The 21,630-nt window shown below is 36.5% G+C and overlaps 1 protein-coding gene across 2 annotated transcripts in view; it reads right to left on the bottom strand.

Moving 5' to 3' along the window:
• acbd6 (acyl-CoA binding domain containing 6) overlaps positions 1 to 19,625 on the bottom strand; it is a 60,641-nt gene extending 41,016 nt beyond the window's left edge. The window contains exons 1-5 of one of the 2 annotated variants that reach the window (XR_012383567.1): positions 19,209 to 19,625; positions 17,091 to 17,155; positions 16,430 to 16,526; positions 12,381 to 12,463; positions 5,909 to 6,014 (exon numbers count right to left, since the gene is read on the bottom strand). Coding sequence is in view for 1 of the 2 variants with exons in the window: in NM_001025455.1 (NP_001020626.1) it covers positions 5,909 to 6,014; positions 12,381 to 12,463; positions 16,430 to 16,526; positions 17,091 to 17,155; positions 19,209 to 19,484 (627 nt within the window). In the remaining variant the exon portion in view is untranslated. 2 annotated transcript variants of the gene reach the window in all.
• Between the last annotated feature and the right edge of the window lie 2,005 nt (positions 19,626 to 21,630).

Below are 21,630 nucleotides of genomic sequence, written 5' to 3'. Positions count from 1 at the left end.
GGCGAAGGGGCTCGTGTCTGTCGGAGGCGTGTGTGGACCTGTCCACTGCAGGGCATTACAGATATCTCCATTACAATACAACAGAAAAAAAGAACACTATATAGACGTCATAACAAACCAGGAGAAAAACACTTATGATAAGCACATCACTGTGGTTTTTGTGTCTGTTATAGGTGCATGTGTTAGCTTTAACTCCATCTGAATCACAAATAAATGACAAAAAGCATTATTCATTCATTCATTTTCTTTTCGGCTTAGTTCCTTTAATAATTTGAGGTCGCCACAGCGGAATGAAACGCCTACTTATCCAGCATATGTTTTACGCAGCGTATGCCCTTCCAGCTGCTACCCATCTCTGGGAAACACATACACACTCATTCACACACATACACTACGGTCAATTTTAGCTTACCCAATTCACCTGTACTGCATGTCTTTGGACTTGTGGGGGAGCACCCGGAGGAAACCCACGCCAACACAGGGAGAACATGCATGTATTTCCCCCACAGAAATGACTACTGATCCAGCCGGGGCTCGAACCAGCGCCCTTCTTGCTGTGAGGCAACAGCACTACCTACTGCGTCGCCGTTTTCTAGTTATTTTTAAATATTATTTAAAAATAGGAAATTACCCATGGCACCTATATTTACCTTCGCCCCACTAGCCTCAATCATGTTTGGTTTTTGGCTTCATAAGAAAATGTTTGGGCACCCTCCTTTAGTCTATCTGGACTAGGCTTGGGTGGTATCCAAATTTTGATACCGTCAAACCTCTTCCCTATTTTAATAAAAAAAAAAAGTATGACTTAAGGCTCAGACAGCATCACTGAACTGTTGGCTTGTGCCTAAACCATTCAGAAACTGAAGACCGTATATGCGATCTTAGGTTTGCGGTCACCTGTTTGTCTTGTGTGTTTTAGAGATCTGCGTGGGACGCTCATGTTCACGCACGCACGCACACATGCACGCGCACACACACACACACACACACACACACACACACACACACACACACACACACACACACACACACACACACATACATACATAGAGCACCAAGCGACACACAGCATCACCCTCTCTCTCATTCACACACACACACACACACACACACACATATAAACAGCATCCACACGAATGCACGCATGGTCGGGAGCAATATTGTTAGACGGCGCGCCGACTCCCTTTCAAATTACACCAGAGTTACAGACCGCTCCCGCGCTTTATTCATTCATTTTCTTGTCGGCTTAGTCTCTTTATTAATCTGGGGTCACCACAGCGGAATGAACCGCCATCTTATCCAGCACGTTTTTACGCAGCGGATGCCCTTCCAGCCGCAACCCATCTCTGGGAAACCGCGCTTTATTCAGAAACTTATTCCAGCATCGCAAGAAATCAGGTCGGGTCCCGCGGCTCCCGCAGTACAGCAGCGGGAATGCAGACCTCTAGTTCGTATTTACCACGTCTCCCTTCTTGTTCGGTCGAAACCGGAAATACTGCCAAACTGCAGGTCACTTGATGCACGACTCGCCATCTTACCTCAGCTCTCTCTCCTCCACACTGTCCCGTGATGACAATCACCCATACGCATTTGTAGGCATTAAATAAATAATATTTATTACTTAATACTTGTCTCCTGTTTAAGTGCATTGTTTTTTTATGAACGGGATTGTAACTGACACGTTGCTATTTTTAGATCCAGCGGTATACCATATTACATTATTACCGCCCAAGCCTAATCAGGACAAATTAAGTTTACTTATTTTTTTTAGATAATTTTACCTAAATTAATAAAGCCAGTCTGACTTAATTTCAGAAATATGAAGTTTACATTTGAAAAAAAGTGCAAAAATTTTTTAAATCTTCAGTGTTGGGTCCTGGAAGTGCAGCGTTAAAGCATAACCGCTGTGGTTCTTCACCAGGTCCATGCACCCTTCTGTTCTCCAACCACCACCTAGAATAACTCCAGTTTATTCTGATGTATTGTCATCATCATCGGTGAGATTATTTCCTCACTGCTCTGCGCTTGGGTGCTCTTGTACATTTAGGGTAATGTATTTGACCCTGGGCAGAGGCACCCTGACCTGCAGGAGGTCAAATGGCACCATGAAGCTCATCTCAGCCCAAATTAAAGCACTGGCAACAGCCTCTGCTGAAAACATCAAACGGCATTATGTTGAGAGCAGAGCGAATGCGTCACGTCTCAATACTGCAGTGAGTTAGAGACAGCCGCGGCTACAGGTCAGAAACATCACCTCATTCCTCATAGCTCTGACCTTGAGCTGGAAGCACACAAACTACTAGCGCAATCAAGACACCCCCAAAAAATTCAACAAATTATAAATATATATAAAAATTAATAAATAAATATGTAAAAAAAGCTAAAAGGGTGGCTCAGTGGTTTGCACTTTCGCCTCACAGCAAGAAGGTTGCTCGTTTGAGTTTCGGCTAGGTCAGTTGGCATTTCTGTGTGGAGTTTGCATGTTCTTCCCGTGTTTGCGTAGGTTTTCTCCAAGTGCTCCGGTTTCCCCCACAGTCCAAAGACATGCAGTACAGGTGAATTGGGTAAGCTAAATTGTCCGTAGTGTATGAGTATGAATGAGTGAGTATGGATGTTTCCCAGTGATGGGTTGCAGATGGAAGGGCATCCTTTGTGTAAAACATATGCTGGATAAGTTGGCGGTTCATTCCGCTGTGGCGACCCCAGATTAATAAAGGGACTAAGCAGAAAAGAAAATGAATGAATAAATATAAAAAACTAAAAGGGGCGACACAGTGGCTCAGTGGTAAGCAATTTTGTCTCACAGCAAGATGGTCACTGGTTCGAGTCCCGGCTGGGTTAGTTGGCATTTCTTTGTGGAGTTTGCATGTTCTCCCCGTGTTGGCGTGGGTTTCCCCCACAGTCCAAAAACATGCGCTGGAGGTGAATTTAATAAACTAAATTGGCCTTAGTGTATGTGTGTAAAGGATTATTTATTGATGTTTCCCAGTACTGGGTTGCAGCTGAAAGGGTATCCTCTGTGTAAAACATATGCTGGATAAGTTGGCTGTTCACTGTGGCGACCCCTAATAAATAAAGAGTCTAAGCCGAAGGAAAATGAATGAATGAAAAAGCTAAAAGTATAAATTATTTATTCATTTTCTTTTCGGCTTAGTCCCTTTAATAATCTGGAGTCGCCACAGCGGAATGAACCGCCAATCAAATAAAACAAAATTAAAAGTATTTTAATAAGTGATTGTCAGAAGTTTTTTTTTTTATCTGTTAAAGGACAAATTTTACGTTTCTGACATTTTATCTGAAATACTATTTGTATTTATTAGATATTCTACTCTATTATGTCATTTTAAAAGGTATATTTATTACTGGGCGGATGATTAGAAATGATTAGAAATGTCTTGTTGACAAATGGATACAATCTACTTGTTTGAAATCTAAAATATTTAAAATGACAATTAATCAATATTCTGGAGCCGCACTGTGATCTGTCTACTCTATTGTTACACTGACACTAGTAGGTTTTTTCAGGCCAAGTCTACGCAGTAGATTTTCAAATTCACTAGTGCCCTCTAGAGGTAAATCTGCTGAACTGCAGCAGACAGAAGAACAATGGTGGATTGACAAAGGCTGCCATCTGGCCAACCTGATGGAGAGCCAACTGCTTCCCCACTTTCAGAATTGCAGAGCTGAAAGAAAGCAAACAGGCCAGTTGGTCACGATGGTACATGAATAAAAATGGGATGAGCGGATGGATGGTGCATCCAGTGACCTTTGGAGGTTTTAGCCATGTGGGAAATGCAGAGGACTGATCTCTTTAACGCAGAGAATAAGTGAAAAGTAACAGAAAGAGGCTGAGCTCTGATTCACAGGACTACAAAAATAACAGGGTATTTGTTCACTTGACAAAACAAACGCTTCAGTCACACAGATCAGTGGTTTTGAATTTACTTATGCGCAGTGAATAAGTAAACATTCATTCATTTATTCATTCATTCATTTTCCTTCTGCTTAGTTCCTTTATTTATCAGGGGCTGCCACAGCGGAATGAACTGCAAACTTATACACTACGGACAATTTCATTCATTTATTGATTCATTTTCTTTTCGGCTTAGTCCCTTTATTAATCTGGGGTCGCCACAGCGGAATGAACTGCAAACTTATCCAGCATATGTTTTGCGCAGTGGTTGCCCTTCCAGCTGCAACCCATCACTGGGAAACACCCAGACACTATCATTCACACACTACACTACAGATCATTTAGTTTATTTAATTCACCTGTAGCGCATGTTTTTGGACTGTGGGGGAAACCGAAGCACCTAGAGATAACACACGCCAACACGAGGAGAACATGCAAACTCCACACAGATATGCCAACTAACCCAGCCAGGACTTGAACCAGCGACCTTCTTGTTGTGAGGCGACAGTTGCTAACCACTGAGCCACCATGTGACCCTAAATAAATATTATATAATAATAAAAATCTTTATAACTACTGTCAAAAGTTTAAGATCAGCAAGTCTTTCTTGTAATTTTTACACTCACCAAATGCAATTATTCAGTCAAAATTAAAGTAGAAACAGTAATATTATGAGATATTACTGCAATTTAAAATAAATGTTTCATTTTAATATATGTTTTAAAGTTTCTTTTATGGCAAAGCTGTATTTTAGCAGCCATTAACACAGTTTTTATGTAATATGATGCTTTAGAAAATAATAATAGTAACAGTAATAATTAGTAATTAGCAATTCCAGCGTTATGGATGTGACGTTTGCAGTAAAAACTCAAAACATAAATTCACATAGAAAGTAAAGTTGAAGTCAAAATTATTAGCCCCCCCCCATTTATTTTCTTTCTCGAAGTTCTGTTTAACAAACAGAAGATTTTTTTTCAACACATTTCTAAACATAATAGTTTTAATAACTCATTTCTAATAACTGATTTATTTTATCTTTGCCATGATGACAGTAAATAATATTTGACTAGATATTTTTCAGGACACTTCTATACAGCTTAAAGTGACATTTAAAGGCTTAACTAGGTTAATTAGGTTAACTAGGCAGGTTAAGGTAATTAGGCAAGTTATTGTATGTACGATGGATTGTTCTGTAGACTGTCTGAAAAAAAAATAGGTTAAAGGGGTTAATAATTTTGTCCCTAAATTGTTTTTTTTTTTTTTAATTAAAAGCTGATTTATAAAGCTGCCGTTATAAAACAAATAAGACTTTCTCCAGAAGTAAAAATTTTATCAGACATACTGTGGAAAATTTCCTTGCTCTGTTCACATCATTTGGGAATTATTTAAAAAAGAAGAAAAAAATAAAAGGGTGGCTAATAATTCTGACATCAACTGTTTATGTTAACATTATATTGAAACATCTGTTTATATTTTCCAGAACAACTGACCACCAAGATATGGGATCAGAAAAATGTCCATCTGTAAACCTTTTTTAAATTTTAAACTAAAAAATAAACATGCGTTATAAATGTGTGCGTGTTTGTAGTATACAACATACTTTGTAGAAATTCTGTGAATTCTGTGATTTCCAGGTTGGGGGTTGAGTGTTGGACCACCCCCCAAAAAAACTAGATGTTACGATACACCAATATTCATTCATTTATTTTCTTTTCAGCTTAGTCCCTGTATTAATCTGGGGTCGCTACAGCGGAATGAACCGCCAATTTATGCAGCATATGTTTTATGCAGCGGATGCCCTTCCAGCTGCACCCCATCACTGGGAAACAGAAACTCCAAAATGGTGGGGCTAAATATTCTTCAATATAAATAACTTCAATATAAATGGCCCTGATGGTAGGTAATGGAGTAAGTATATGCTGTTTGAGAAACATTTCAAACTTCAGTATCATAAATACATTTGATGTATTCGTTTTTTTTTTTTATAAATCCTACCTCTTCGTCTCTTGTGTTTACGTCCACTGTCTTGGAGCTGATGGCCTTGCTGACGTGTTCGATGTTGTTCTCTCGACAGTAGTCGAAAATGTTTTTGTCCTCTTCCCTAAAGTCAAACACAACAAAAAATAAATCATTTACAAAAGCGATGATCACACCAAACATTAAAAACAAAACAAAAAACGGCACAGAAGTCAACTAAAGAATAAACAGCATTAAATCAGTCAAAAGCAATAAGCAACAAGTTGATCCAATTTTGGGGACTGTAACAATAAATATTTCAGTTTGATCACTCAGGATGAATTTATTTTAGGGATTTGAAGCAAATATTATGTTATTGGCAGCGTCTCATAGTAACACACACACACACACACACACACACACACACACACACACACACACACACACACACGCCAGGCGCTCACCACACCCATTTTAATTATCTCCCTCTCTAATCACCTTGTGGCATTTGGGCCAAGCCAGGCAGAGAGCGAGAGGGAGAGAAAGAAACGGGTTATACAGGGGATGAGGTACAGTTGGTTTGAGAAATCTCATTAAGAGATTTACCCCTGCCCCTCTTGCCCATGCAGGATGGCAGATTAATTGCATTCGGAGCCCTATTGTGTGGTGGCTCCTCACTCTCATTACAGCATACTGACAGAGTGGACAACTTCACAAGAACTGATATCTGCCAGTCAATCACTCCAGTACTGACTAATTCAATGATATGGCATCAATGCACTGAAAATATATAAATATTGTATAAACACATTAGGAGAAAAGTCTGAAACTACAGAGACAATTATTCACTTTTGTGCATAACTTAAAGAGGTGTGTTGTGCCAAACATGTATGCACCAAAAATTGTGTAAATTTATTACACTTATATAAATACACACATGCATATATTAGAGAAAATGTTTATTTGTATTTAGATATAAATTATACACTCACCGGCCACTTTATTAGGTACACCTGTCCAACTGCTCGTTAACGTAAATTTCTAATCAGCCAATCACTTGGCAGCAACTCAATGCATTTAGGCATGTAGACATGGTCAAGAAGATCTGCTTGCAGTTCAAACTGAGCATCAGAATGGTGAAGAAACATGATTTAAGTGACTTTGAATGTGGCATGGTTGTTGGTGCCAGACAGGCCGGTGTGAGTATTTAAGAAACTGCTGATCTACTGGGATTTTCACGCACAACCATCTCTAGGGTTTACAGAGAATGGTCTGAAAAAGAAGTGAGTTCTGTCGGAACAAATGCCTTGTTAATGCCAGAGGTCAGAGGAAAATGGCCAGACTGGTTCGAGCTGAAAGAAAGGCAACAGTAACTCACATAAACACTCGTTACAACCGAGGTATGCAAAAGAGCATCTCTTAGCGCAAAACACGTTGAACCTTCAGGCGGATGGGCTACAGAAGACCACACCGGGTGCAACTCCTGTCAGATAAGAACAGGAAACTGAGGCTACAATTCACACAGGATCACCAAAATTGGACAATAGAAGATTAGAAAAATGTTGCCTAGTCTGATGAGTCTCAAGTTCTGCTGCAAAATTCGAATGGTAGGGTGAGAATTTATCATCAACAACATGAAAGCATGGATCCATCCTGCCTTATATTCATGGTTCAGGCTGGTGGTGGTGGTGTAATGGTGTGGGGGACAGTTTCTTGGCACACTTTGGGCCTATTAGTACCAACTGAGCATTGTGTCAACACCACAGCTTACCTGAGTATTGTTGCTAACCATGTCCATACCTCTATGACCACAGTGTACCCCCACCTTCCGATGGCTACTTCCAGCAGGATAACACGCCATGTCATAAAGCGTGAATCATCTCAGACTGGTTTCTTGAACATGACAATGAATTCACTGTACTCAAATGGCCTCCACAGTCACCAAATCTCAATCCAGCACCTTTGAGATGTGGTGGAACGGGAGATTCGCATTATGGATGTGCAGCTGACAAATCTGCAGCATCTGCGTGATGCTATCATGTCAGTATTGACCAAAATCTCTGAGGAATATTTCCAGTACCTTGTTAAATCTATGCCATGAAGGATTAAGGCAAAAGTGATCCAACCTGGTACTAGTAAGGTGTAACTAATAAAGTGGCCGGTGAGCTTATATGTATATGATTAAAATTCTATATTAACTTAAATATCTATGTAACAAAATTGTTTTGAATAGTTTGCTTCTATGTATGTGTGCGTATCACATACACATCTTTGCCCAGCACAATTTTTTTTTTCTTCAGAACAAAATATACATTGAAACATTTTCAAAAAATAAAATACAATGAATTACTTTTGGACAATATATTACAATTTGACAAAGCATTTATAATGTTTAATAAAGTTGTACATTTATCCTAGATTTAGCTTTTTTACAAAATCATAAGCAAAATAAATGACATAATAAATAGGTAATATGGCAGAATGTGCAAGAGGGTTATAAATAAATCATAAATATTGTTATTTTTAAAGTTTCAAGATTTCATTTCACATTTATGACAATCACAATCCTATTTTTGGACTATATTCATGAAGGTCTCTGATACTGATCTTATTATCCTAACCAAACACATCTAATAACTCTCAAAAAACTGATCTTGACAAAAAATGATAAAAAAAACATATCTGAAGTGGCTTATGCCCATATATTTGTGCAGTAAACCTGGCCTTCTCTCACTTGTGGGAAAAAAGAATAAATATGTGAGTGTGTGTGGTTTTACGGTGACCCAGTGTGTCTGTGCCATGTGGGCATCATCCGTCTCTCGGGGCAACTAATCAATAAAACTGCTCATTCGTCACACTGATGCCGGCCTGTGCTCCTGAAGCCCGCACACACACACGACGCTCACATATGCGTGCTTACACCTGATTAATAGCTCACTGATAAACGACATGGCATCAGTGATGCCGCTGAGGATGCTGGGAAGGTCACTAGCTACTCCGTCATTCCACACTGCTTGATCAACATTTTCTGAGTAGTACAAGACCAAACAAAAGAGGTTTTAGTGAAGAGTGGAGGTAAAACTCTGTATAAATCTGCAAACAGTGAAGAGGTCCTGTAACATTCATTTTACAAAATGTAAGAAAAGTCTCATTAGAAGTCTCATCATAACATGCTGTAAATGCCTGTATTTGAGGCATGTCTCTCTCTTTAAATGCAAATGAGCTGCTGCTCCCCACCTCCCGTTCCAGAAGAGGGAGGAGTCTTTCAGCTTGTGCACTGGTTACCTTCGATGTCAACAAACATATGGTCAATGTGACTTTTAAATCCTTTATTCATTCATTTTCCTTCGGCTTAGACCCTTATTTACCAGGGTTCGCCACAGCGGAATGCACCGCCAACTATTCCAGCTTGTTTTACACAGCGAATGCACTCTCACATTCACACCTATACACTGTGTCCAATTTAGTTAATTCAATTCATCTATACTGCACAGAACTCACAAAACCTGGTAGCCTGAAGTCCCGAGGCTATTGTTTTAATCTATCTACACCGTGCCCAGTGGGGTATCTAGATAGCCTGCCAGGCACGCTGCTTTTGGTTGCCCGACTGTAAAAATGGGATCAGATTTTGTGAGCCCTGCTGCATGTCTTTGGATTGTGGGGAAACCTGGAGCACCCAGAGGAAACCTATGCAAACACAGGGAAACATGCAAACTCCACAGAGAAATGCCAACTGGCACTGCCAGGACTCGAACCAGGTTTTAAATCCTTGTCAGTTTAAAATCCTGTTATGTATTTTAGTAGGTCACCGATATTAAGCGCATGAACAGAAAGGCAGCACCAAATGCATTTCTTACATTAAGACTTGTTTTAAGAAAAAATATGTCTAAACTAAGTGAAAATAATCTTGTCAAATTGAAATACAATATTATTTTGCTTGGCTTGTTGGCAGATTATTTTACTTGTTTTAAGGGAAACTCACTTAATTTTAGCATGTTATTTTTTAAAACAAGACAATTTTTGTTTGTCTAGAAAATGCTTTTAGATTTATCATTTTTTGATATTTGGGTTAGAAACAAGACAAAAAAATACAAGTAAGAAAATAATCTTTTGTAGTGCAATCAAACTGTAATGCATCTTTCCTGCCAGCTGTCAAAACATACAATAGGTCAAAAGCACAAAAAAAAACTGTTTGGTTATGTCAAATATACACAATTGAGGAAGAAATTACACCTTTTATAAATAAGTATATTAGACCTGTGAAACTTCATATTAGACAGTTTCGAAATTTTTCAGTAGTCAATGTTTGAAGTGGATCAAATCTTTCAAAACTATTGACACCCATTATTGTCTTTTGATAACCATTTTTGATCAACATCAAATGTTTTGGTCCTTTTAACAATCTTTAAAATTCTGTTCCTCAGAATAAAGAAAGTCATAAAGGTTTGGAATGACATAGGGCAAATAAAAAAATGGGCAGGACTATCTATTTAAGATCATTGGTCACACTTTACAATAAGGATTCCTCAGTTGATGTTAATGTATTTACTAACATTAACTAATAATGAACAATACTTGTACATCATTTATTATTCATAGCTCAACATTTACTAATGCATTATTAAAATCCAAATTCATGCTTGTTAACACTAGTATATGCACCGTGAGTTAACTTGAATGAACGATGTACAAATTTATTTCCAATAACATTAACAAAGATGAATAAATAATGTAACAATTGCAATCCAGGCTCATTCTGAAAATGTTTCACTATATAAATTTCTGTGCCAAATATGTCCCAGAACTCAGGAGCTACATTTTTTTTTGCAGTTTTTGTTTTCGCGAGTGCCATTCGTGCCTGCTGTTCTTGCGTAAATCCACCAGAGGCTGCTATCGACTGACTGTCTGAACGACTGACCGATCAATCGAATGACCCACCCTACACCTTCCCTAAACCCAACCAATTGTATTGATTGACCCGCCCACCCACTTCCATAAACCCAACCAACAATTTTTACAAGCAATCCAGAAAAAGAAAAACCCTTGCCTGATTTTTTTACCTTGTTTTCAGGTTTTACCACATTCTCACCCTGTTATTCACTTGTTTATTTTATTTTTTGGATTCTGTTTTTGTCTTACCCACTTTCTAGAACCTTTCCTCTTTGTCAATTTATCTCTGCGTCTCAAGTACGCCGACATACATGGCGAGCTAACGGGACAAACTGGTTAAAGTGGGAAAGCTATCCATACGGAGGTAAGTGGTCAGCTGGTAAGTACGAAAAGGAACGGCATCATTCCGCCCTGTAACGCTCGTTTTAAAGACGAAATGCAGCCATATGTACTTCAGGCTACATAATTTGCAATCTCCAGAAACGTATATAGAGCTACATTTTCAGAATAAGCCTATGTTGAACAATGCTGTTGTTCATTGTTTGTTCATGTTAGTAAATACATTAACTACTACAACCTTATTGTAAAGTGTTAAATTATCAATCAGTCACACTTTTGTGTATTTTTAGAGCAAAAGAAAAGAAGCAACTAACGTTTTGAAAATCTCAAAATCAGTAATTTTAGGCCTCAAATGTAAAGAAAAGTCCCTGATAAATGCTACAGGGGCTGATAAACATGGACACACGCACCACTCCTCATGTGGAAGCACACTGCCCTCTAAAACTGGCTGATATTCTGAATCGGACACCTCTGCTCCCATCAATCAGATCAGATCAATCGCTCTCCTTGACATCCTCACACAACAACTCATCCATCATACATTCTTTGGAAGAGAAAGCTTCCTCTTTTATAACTCCAACAGAAGAGAACGCAACTCTCTCTTAACTGTTGTAAAAAAAAAAAATGGTCTTGAAATTATAGGTCATCCGATTGAGCAAACGGGCAAAGCCGAAACCATTAAGACTTTCTAATGAAAAGCTAACGAGAGGTTTGAATATGCAAGAGGGCTCTCAATCACCAAGCCTGGAAATTGGAAGGCAGTGAAGCAGTCTGCATGGCGCTCTGATTGGGTCACACCCGAAATGGGCTGCTCAGCGAGCGACAATTGGGAGGAGAAGAGGGGGAACGGGATGTTAATTGCCTCTTTGCTTTTTCCGTCCCCAATGAATGACTCGCATTCTCCCGGGACACGTCAACTTGGGGAATGAACCCCTGTTGCATTGATACTTCCATATATTTCTTTCATCCATCCATGCCTGGATCCGTTTTACATTCCTCTCATCGATAGAATCATAAAAAAAGTAATTAAACTCTACCGCTTCCCGAGGCCTCTTCACCCCCTATGCATGCATACTAATACTGTTAATTTAGGAGGTAAAACCCTGTGAATTCAGCCCTTAATTTGTCTCATTAAAGGGGGGAAGAAGCACGGGGGCATTTGGCATCCGTGAGCTCCATAAGCAGGAAAATGAATCATGGCTCACTGATGCAAGAGTGATCCAATAAATAAAATGAAAGATATTATAATAAAATCATCATATTTATAAGCGGGACTTGTTACCTTATCTTTTCCTCTTGGTATAGAGAGCTAACCGCTGGCCCACCGAATCCAGTTCGCTTTTCTCCTCCTCGTCGCTCTGAAGACTGAAAAAGAGACAAATCAATGTCTTATGTCCAATAAAATAACTATATATGTAACTTTGTTTAACGGAATGATATTTAATAATTACATGTACTTACTACAGTATATGTTTCGGGTTATAATCAGGGTGCAAATTACACATTGACGTTCAACTTTTTCGCTGTTCGCTGTTTTTGTAATACTCGCTTCAGTGAATCAATTGTGCTGTATGTATTTATTTAAATTACATCTAATTTATTCATAAAATGTATTTAAGTTTTCAGTGTTTTGTGGGATATTTTGTGTATTCTGACCTACATTATCCGATTAGCTACTTCTGAGGTTACTGTAAGTCAAACTATGCATTTAATTTGACTTTAATTTTAGGCTATAAGTAAACAAACAGCTATTTTATCAGAAAACAGTCTTGTGAACAGTTACATTGTCTGTCGGTGCTATAGATCTGCTGGTTTCAAACAGTTGAATAAGTTTTTTCTCGCAGACTGATTGACGTGATTATGCATTTACAGTGGTATGAACTATTATAGGGGTGGTCAAATGGATATTCATGTTATTAAATCGATTTTTTATATTATTTTTAATTATAACATTATTATTTAAAATGGCAATGCAGTGGTGGAGTAGGTAGTGCTGTCGCCTCACAGCAAGAAGGTCGCTGGTTCGAGCCTTGGCTGGGTCAGTTCACGTTTCTGTATGGAGTTTGCATGCTCTCCCTGCATACGGGTGGGTTTCCCCCACAGTCCAAAGACTGATCTCATTAACAGAGCGATCTTATTAACTGGATTTATTTTTAAAGGATGATAATGGAATAAAAGCTGCATAATATTTTCTTTTCAATATTAGCATTTGCAATAGTCACATTGCGGGTATGCACAATGTATATATGAATTATAATTAATAATTTTGCGGAAAACAATAAAATGCTCTTTATTTAATTTGCATACTTTTGTTCATTGAATTTATCTTGTAGATCCCTACAGAATCGTCCTAATCAATATCTAAAATGATATATTTTTTTCAAATAGTTATTCAACTCATCTAGTGCAAATGTATTCATATTGCAATACATATCGCATCAGCAGCAAAGAACTGAAAAGAGTATCAACCAAAAGAAGCATGAACTTTAGGTATACAGAGGTTAATAAAACTACTTGAGTGCAGATTTCAACAAGTTTTATTAATGTTGAGAAGTGACTGTAAATGCACAAAAACCTGCTTGAAGAGAAGGCCCGTTCAATAAAGAACTGGTATAGTCACACTGTTAACTATAATCAACAATGTTGTTAAAATCTTTTCAATGAATAATAAAAACATACACAATCAAAATGCGTTCTGCTTTAAACTAAACCCTGACCCTATTTTGATTTTTGAGTGGCTGGAATACTAGTTAATCAATCATTATGTCTTTTTCTTATTTAGGATGATGATGATGATAGACATACAAAATTTTGACACTTTCATTATAAGATGTAATGTTTATAGGTCAATCTGATGTCAGGTGTTTAACTAGCCTCTAACAGTGTTTCTCATCTACATTATTGCAATTGGCAAAAAAATATATCCAAATTTATTTAATATTAATGGGAGTGGTATATGTTAATTTTGCTGTAAATTCCTGAACATTGATCTTAACATTGCTAGCACTATCGATTGAAACAGAATAAATCATTTTTTTTTACAAATAAACAACAAAAAAACTCATCTGCTGATCAAACAGGGTATGAAATTATACAAAAAGCAAAAAATATCCCTCAGCATACAATTTTCAAAAAGAGATCTACAATAAGCCTCTGCTGAGCTCAAACCTGACAGAAAACTGGCAGGACGTTGCATACTGTATGTTGCTAGACTTGACAGGTTTTGTATTTCTGACATCATTATGTTCACTTTCCTTTAAACTGAACAGCATTTGGCAACAGCATAAGAGAGAGCACAAAGGACTCTGGGTATTCAACCACTAGTGGAACTCACTGAGAAATAAATTCAATTTGCAAGCCAGCTCTATTATACAGCAATTTTAATTCAACGACTTAAAAATATTACAGTTTTGAGCAGAAAAGTGCTGCATCTGCACTTCTGTCTGAATAGAAGGCTTGTATTAAAATAGCGTAAATTCCTGCTCTCCTCTTTTCTTCTTCGCGTAACAACAGAAGTGCACAGGAGGTCAGAAACAGGCTATTGTCTCTCCAACCAACCCCACTCTCTCTCTTTATCTCTCTATCTTGTAATGGAGCTGCCTGGCCTCTTTTAACACACACTAACACAATCAGTTCACTCTGTAAGGTGGGGAATTTGTTTATGTGCTTTTCTGTACGCCAGTGAGATTACATTTCTTGCAGCACAATAAGAAAAGGAGATATGTCTGATCTGACATGGTTATGATGGCTGGATGGATGGCTATGATGGATGGATGGAACAACAGATAGATTGTTGGATAGAACAATGGATAGGTTGATGGATGGATGGAATGACAGATAGAAAGATGGATGGATGGATGGATGGATGGATGGATGGATGGATGGATGGATGGATGGATGGATGGATGGATGGATGGATGGAATGAACGATAAAACATTGGATGGATGGTTGGACGGAATCAATGATAGAACAATAGATGTATGGACAGAATGAATGATAGAATGATGGATAAAATGATAGAACAATGGATAGAATGATGTATAGAATGATAGGAAAAATGGATAGAACGATAAAACGGATGGATGGATGGACAGACAGTTAGAATGACAGATAGATTGATAGAATAGATGGATGAAATGACAGATTTTTAGAACGATAGATAGAATGAAGGATGGATCAATTGTTAAAACGCTTGCTAGAGTGATTGAAAAATGATGGATGGATGGATGGATGGATAGACGGACAGACAGATGGATAGATAGATAGAACGATAGATAGAACGATAGAAAGAACGATAGATAGATAGATAGATAGATAGATAGATAGATAGATAGATAGATAGATAGATAGATAGATAGATAGATAGATAGATAGATAGATAGATAGATAGATAGATAGATAAATTTGGACATTGTTTCTGGTCTTCATAATCCTCAACATCTTGGCAAAAACTATGAGATTTTTATTCACTGTCTACCTACAGTATATACAGTAAGAAAGAGGAACAACCACAGCAATGGCACAATCATATACTGCCCTCTTCTGGACATGTTCACACCGCAGTAGCATAACTGCACAATGCTTATAAAAGAACATCTGTCTCCAAGAGGTGTAGTTTAATAGCTTGAAAAACAAACTAGTTACAGGGATTCTTTACCCAAAAATGAAAACACTGTTGTACTCAACCTCAGGCCATCCAAGATTTTGCTCCAGTAGAGCATTTAAGAAGATCTGTAGCTGAAACTGTAATATTTTTTGAGTTATACAATGCATGGGCTACTAGAGTCAAAATATCTTCTAAATGTTCTACTGAGGAAAGATGATTACATTCAGAACAACTTATTCTTTTCAAGTGTATTAAGGCAAGGGAAAATTTACATTTAATGTTTTGCTTCATTTGAGAGCAGAAGTATGTCTAAAACAATGTCATGCTAATATGTTTTCCTGTCTGGGTGACCTGGGACCTGTAAATATCAGTATAAAGTATATTTGAATTTTGTGAGCAAGGTATGCTAATGGTCTAAACCAGTTCAATAATTTACTGTATGCTAAGCTAAGCTAAACATGCTCCTGCTAGAACTGGAGATTGGTTGAATGGATTCAAAAATGGTAAAACTTAACAGTTCAACTATGGATAGATTTTTTTTTTCAAAAAAGGTGGAGTGTTTCTTTAAGGCTGATCTTTATGTTTACATTTAGCAGACGTTTTAATTCAAAGCGATTTAATAGTGAGAATAAAATAAGCGCATCAAATGTAGCACATCAAAGTCTATTTACTAAATAAGTTACTAAATATAAAAGTCAAATTCTGTTCTTTTTTTTCTCTGTACCTTCTGGCTGCCTTCTGGGTCCAGGGCATGTACACAGGTCACGTACTCCTGCATGGCCTGTTCTGTACTCATGTCCCCCAGCTGCTTCCACGCCGACCTGTCAACAGAAAAAGGATTTTTTTGTGCTCCAAAAAAACTCATATTACTGGATGGAATGTGAAAATATTTATTAATTTTGTGCACAGACAAAATCATAAACAATAGATTGTAACTGTCAGATTATTTCACCCTTGTGCACTGTTCAAATGTACTACCCTTTCATTATGTTCGGGATGAAAACATCCACTAAATTAAACTGCTGTAAAAATGCATCAGATCATTTTTGTTTTACATAAATCTGTTAATCAGCCTCAGTCCTGATAAAAACTACTAAATGTACTAAACTCTTTAAATGTCAAGTTCATAAATGATGTCAAAACATTTGCATTTTTACAGCAGTTTATTTTAGTGGATGTTTTCCTCCCGAACATATTGAAACTGTAGTAAATTTGCCCAGAGCGTAATTGTTAAGGTTTTTTTTTTTTTCAAAGCATTTTTTCATTTTCTTTTCTTTTTTACTAAAAATCATTCCGCTAGCTGAAACAGAGAAAAAGTTATTGCCAAAATAAGACTCAAAATCACCCCGGAATGGTTGAATCCCCAACAGTACCAAGAGACTTACCATTTTCTCTGTCCCTCGAAATCGAAGAAACCAGGTTTTGAAGTATTGCACTTTCCAACTTTGACCTGTGAAAAATAGGTTTATTAATATATTTACTATTTACTTAATGATTCATTTTCAACCACTGAACTTTAGGTAGTGCTAACTTTAATTATGTTAAACTCCAGAACCAAAAATAAATTGACTCAAAACATATTTAGATATTTCATTGGTAACACTTTATTTTTATGGTCTATTTGAGTATTAGTAGACTGTGTGCTTAATATCTGATGATAATGCTCCTTCAACAGACATTTAACTGAGTATAAGAAACTGCAAGTACATGTCAACTTACACTAACCTTAACCCCAACCTAACAGTCTACTTATAATATAATAAGAATTAGTTGGCATGTAGATTCAATGTAACTTAAGTTCAACAAACAGATACATACTTGGTCACACTTTATTTTGATGGTGCGTTTAATAATTTAAGTTACATTGAAACTAATTCTCATTAGATCAGTAGACTGTTAGGTTAGGGTTAGTGTAAGTTGACACGTACTTGCAGTTTCTTATACTCAGTTAAATGTCTGTTGAAGCAGCAATATCAACATAAGAGGGCAGACTGTCTACTAATACTCAAATGGACCATCAAAATAAAGTGTTACCACATACTTTATAATGTTATACTGACTCTTGCATTGTTAAAGCACCAATTTTGATATAATATATAGATAGTATTATAGTAGCAACATAAAACTCTGTTTAACCATTAATGCATAATTTGTGTTTCAAAAACTTTAGGGTTTTCGCCACTATTTCCTTGGGCTTGCTTATTTGGGGTCTGAAAGTTTTATAACCGAATTGAGTTGGATCATGAAAGTACCATCTTATGTAGAGCTGATTAACAGCTCAATCGCATCCTGCACATTTGACACTGAAAAATGACATTACTGTGAAGTTCACGATTAAGCTGTTTTGACAACCTGTGGAATAGTAATAATGTGTTTTTTTTTGTTGTTGTTTTTTTATCCAAATGAATTATATTACATTACGTATTGCAATTTTAACTCTGGCCTGTTAAGGAAGTTTATGCCAGCATTTTAGACTCCATATTCAACAAGATTAGGGTTAAAGTTGGTGATTCATTCACACATTTGAACTTTATCCGTAATAATAGAATTAAAGAAAAGTTTTCCTTGCAAATTCTAAATAGTGAAATCATATTAGCAGCAAATGACTGTCAAAGCACAGCATTGTTCACAGTCAATTAAATAGTGCTAATGTTGTTTTCAAGTCATACTTACATGCAATTTTAGACCGAATAGTCAATGTACTGTAGCATAATAAACAATATAGAGACAATCACAAATTTTCACTGTTCAAAAATGAACAAATAACCTATATAAAATGCTTTCTACTGTTATGCATGTTGTATGTATATACTTTTTTGTTTTCTTATTTATGTATTTTGGCTTGTCAACCACCTTTACATGCGCGCACATACACACATCTGCCATTTGACTGACATCAGTTATTTTTACAGTTTTGTTTTGTTTTGTTTTTTTAAACTCTGTTTTTTGTTTTTACCTCTCTATTTGTATGTGTTTCAATGTAATTTGTGTAATAATAATAATAATAATAATAATAAAATGAGAGTAAAAAAGAGAGTAAAAAAGAACAAATGATCGAACATAAGCGCTACTTTTACCATAATTTCAACAGGCACATTTATCTGTAAATTGAGGTAAAGTTGGTTTTATATTCAGACAATCGTTCAGTGACAACTTGTGACATGCTCCCTATATGGTTTACTACGCTACTTTCAAGTATGACTTCAAAACAATATCATTCTGAAAATATAATTTTGAGGGAAAAGTCAGAATGTGTGAATATAAAACCAACTTCACCTCAATCATCTGTCAGAACTACACAGAAGCACAATTTTAATCACAGCACAATTACTACTGTTTTTGTGGCTACTGGGAAAACTTTTAATTAGCTCCCATTGTCTACTGGTAAAATATTGACTAAACTAAATTAACGCTTTGTATTGTGTTTGCACGAGCTGTCATGTTAATAGAAAGTTATTTTACAGCTTGGTGAGCAATGACAATGAGGAGAGCTCTGTGTTTACCTGTTTGAACCTGGCGTACAGATACAGCAGCTGTTCTCTACTGGCTGTCTGCACGAGATCTCGGACCCGGTCTGCCGCAGACTCAAACTCATTCTCTAGATCTGCCCCTTCTAATCGAGCCGATGCATCGCCAGCACTGCAATCAAATTTCCCTAATCCGAAATCGGAATCAGAGTCAGAGCCTCCGCCGAGTGGCTCTCCGGTGTCAGGCCGGGCTGGATCAGTACCGGAGCCCGTCGCTGAGTCTGGGGAGGATGATGGAGATCGGGACGCCATTGAAGAGAATAAAGATACCCTTCAGGGTTTATTAACAGTATTTTTTGCTTTGGTTGTTATTAAATAGTAATAAAAACGGCACAGACAGTTGGCTGCTACAGTACGTTTTCCGTAATCCGATTCAGTCGGACTTGTTTTGAGAATTGGTCCGTGAATGGTACGTCACAATAAAAGGCGCGACTGCATCCTGCACCCGGTGAAAACGGTTCCAACTGTTAATAGGTAATAATATTTATACAGTCGCATGATGTTCAAATCCAATTAAATCAGATCGATTGTGCAATACCATATTATAGGAAGCGATTTAGAACTTTGACAGAATTTCAACTTAAACGTAAACAAATTATCATTAAATAAATATAAGTAAAACAAGTTCAAACATAACAAACAGGTTATGTTATTTGGGAAATTAAAAAGTATTCATAATATAGATTTACAAATATGATAATTCAAATGTTAATGAAGTTACATAAAGAGTATATGCAATTAGGTTTCTTGGTGCTGCATTGGATCATAATTTAGTTGGAAACCACAAATAAATAACGTGATATCAAAATTAGTAAAAACTGTAGCAATAGTGTATAAAGCATGATTTATCCTGGACAATAAATCAATGTATATATTATGTAATACACTTATGTTGCCATATATGAGGGGGTGGTATATGTTACAAAATGTAAATAAATGCAAAATATGTCAAAGATGCCAAAAGGATAAAATATGTCTCATGTAAAAAGAAGAGTAAAGGAAGAAATAAGTAATAGACGAATGATGTATGTGGTAATGGGGTGGGAAAATAAAACGCTTGTGCTTCATCCCACTCCATTTTCCACCATGTTAAAGTTTTTTATTTTTTTTTTGTTAAGGATAATTTGTGTATGATATTTCTGTTCGAAAATAAATAAATCAAAATCAAATCAAAGCAGCCACAGAATGTATTTGACATAAAAATGCAATAAACCAGGAGCACGTTACTATTTTTGTTCATTGTGATTTTGGCGCAGATTCTGAAATATAAATATTGTCCACAAGATGGCAAACTTATCACATTTTCCCAAACGTGTGTCCATTTATTCCGCTGTCCAAATCCTGTTCAACCAAAGAAAAACACGTCACAGACGCTCAGATTACTTCTCCCTGCATTTCTTAAAAATGTCTTGTTGCGGTAGTGCTGAAGGTTTTTATGTTGCCCAGAAGCTAAAAGTGCCCCCCTGGTGTGCTAAAATATAAGTACATAAGGCGGGAATGCAGGCCTCTTAGGGGTCATGAATCAGTTCTTTATGGCCTTGAGTCAGCATGTAATATATTTGAGTAAAATGTAAGTAAACAGATTCATAAACAAGAGTGAAGGGCTCAGGTGGACTGGTGGATGCTTTCGTTTTAAGTTTCTTGTACTCTTGTGCTTGTAAATCATAAGTGTTCTTTTCTTTTTGAAAGTAGTATGCACTTTTTGATGTTAAATATAGACTAAAATCTATTTTATAAAATGTCGATTTTGAAATAAATTACTGCCATCAACCGTGTCAGTAAGGAATTAATGTATTTATATAAATTACAGAAATTAGACATCTTATTATTTATGTCATAAGCTTGTGCAGTATTGTATCAATATAAACACACAATATATTCATATATTTTATTGCAAATAATATAATTAGTAATATGTTGATGTTTTCTTTCATTTGTTGTAGCTCATTTGAAAAGTGTGTAGTATGCCCTGACTAAATATTGAAAAAAGTAGGTCCACTTGTAAAACATCTATTTTCAACAAATGATCCAATACATGAATAATTAAGTTGGCAAAGAATGTGTTATATAAGTTACAGAGTTTAACAGTGAATGACGTATCTGTTGCACATAGTGCTTAGCATACATAAGTTCACCCCTCACAAATCTCTCTTTTAAATTTATATTTTTAATAGGAAGCTATACAATATTATAAATTGTGCATATACATTAGATAAGACAGTACTGAAGCGTAGTACTGAAAATAGCTTACAATAACAGTCCACAAAGTACAGCCAAATTTATGTTATATATAGAAAAATATTAAATATAAATAAAAATTAAAAAAAAGAAAAAATCAGGAGAAGCAAAACAATTGAAAAACTTAGTTAAAATTTTGTAGGTTGTAATATATAGATAT

The sequence above is a fragment of the Danio rerio genome, chromosome 8 (assembly GCF_049306965.1).
Source record: "Danio rerio strain Tuebingen ecotype United States chromosome 8, GRCz12tu, whole genome shotgun sequence".
NCBI classification, from domain to species: Eukaryota; Metazoa; Chordata; class Actinopteri; order Cypriniformes; family Danionidae; genus Danio; species Danio rerio.
Note: the sequence above shows the minus strand (reverse complement) of the source record. Positions and strands in the feature narration are given on the sequence as shown.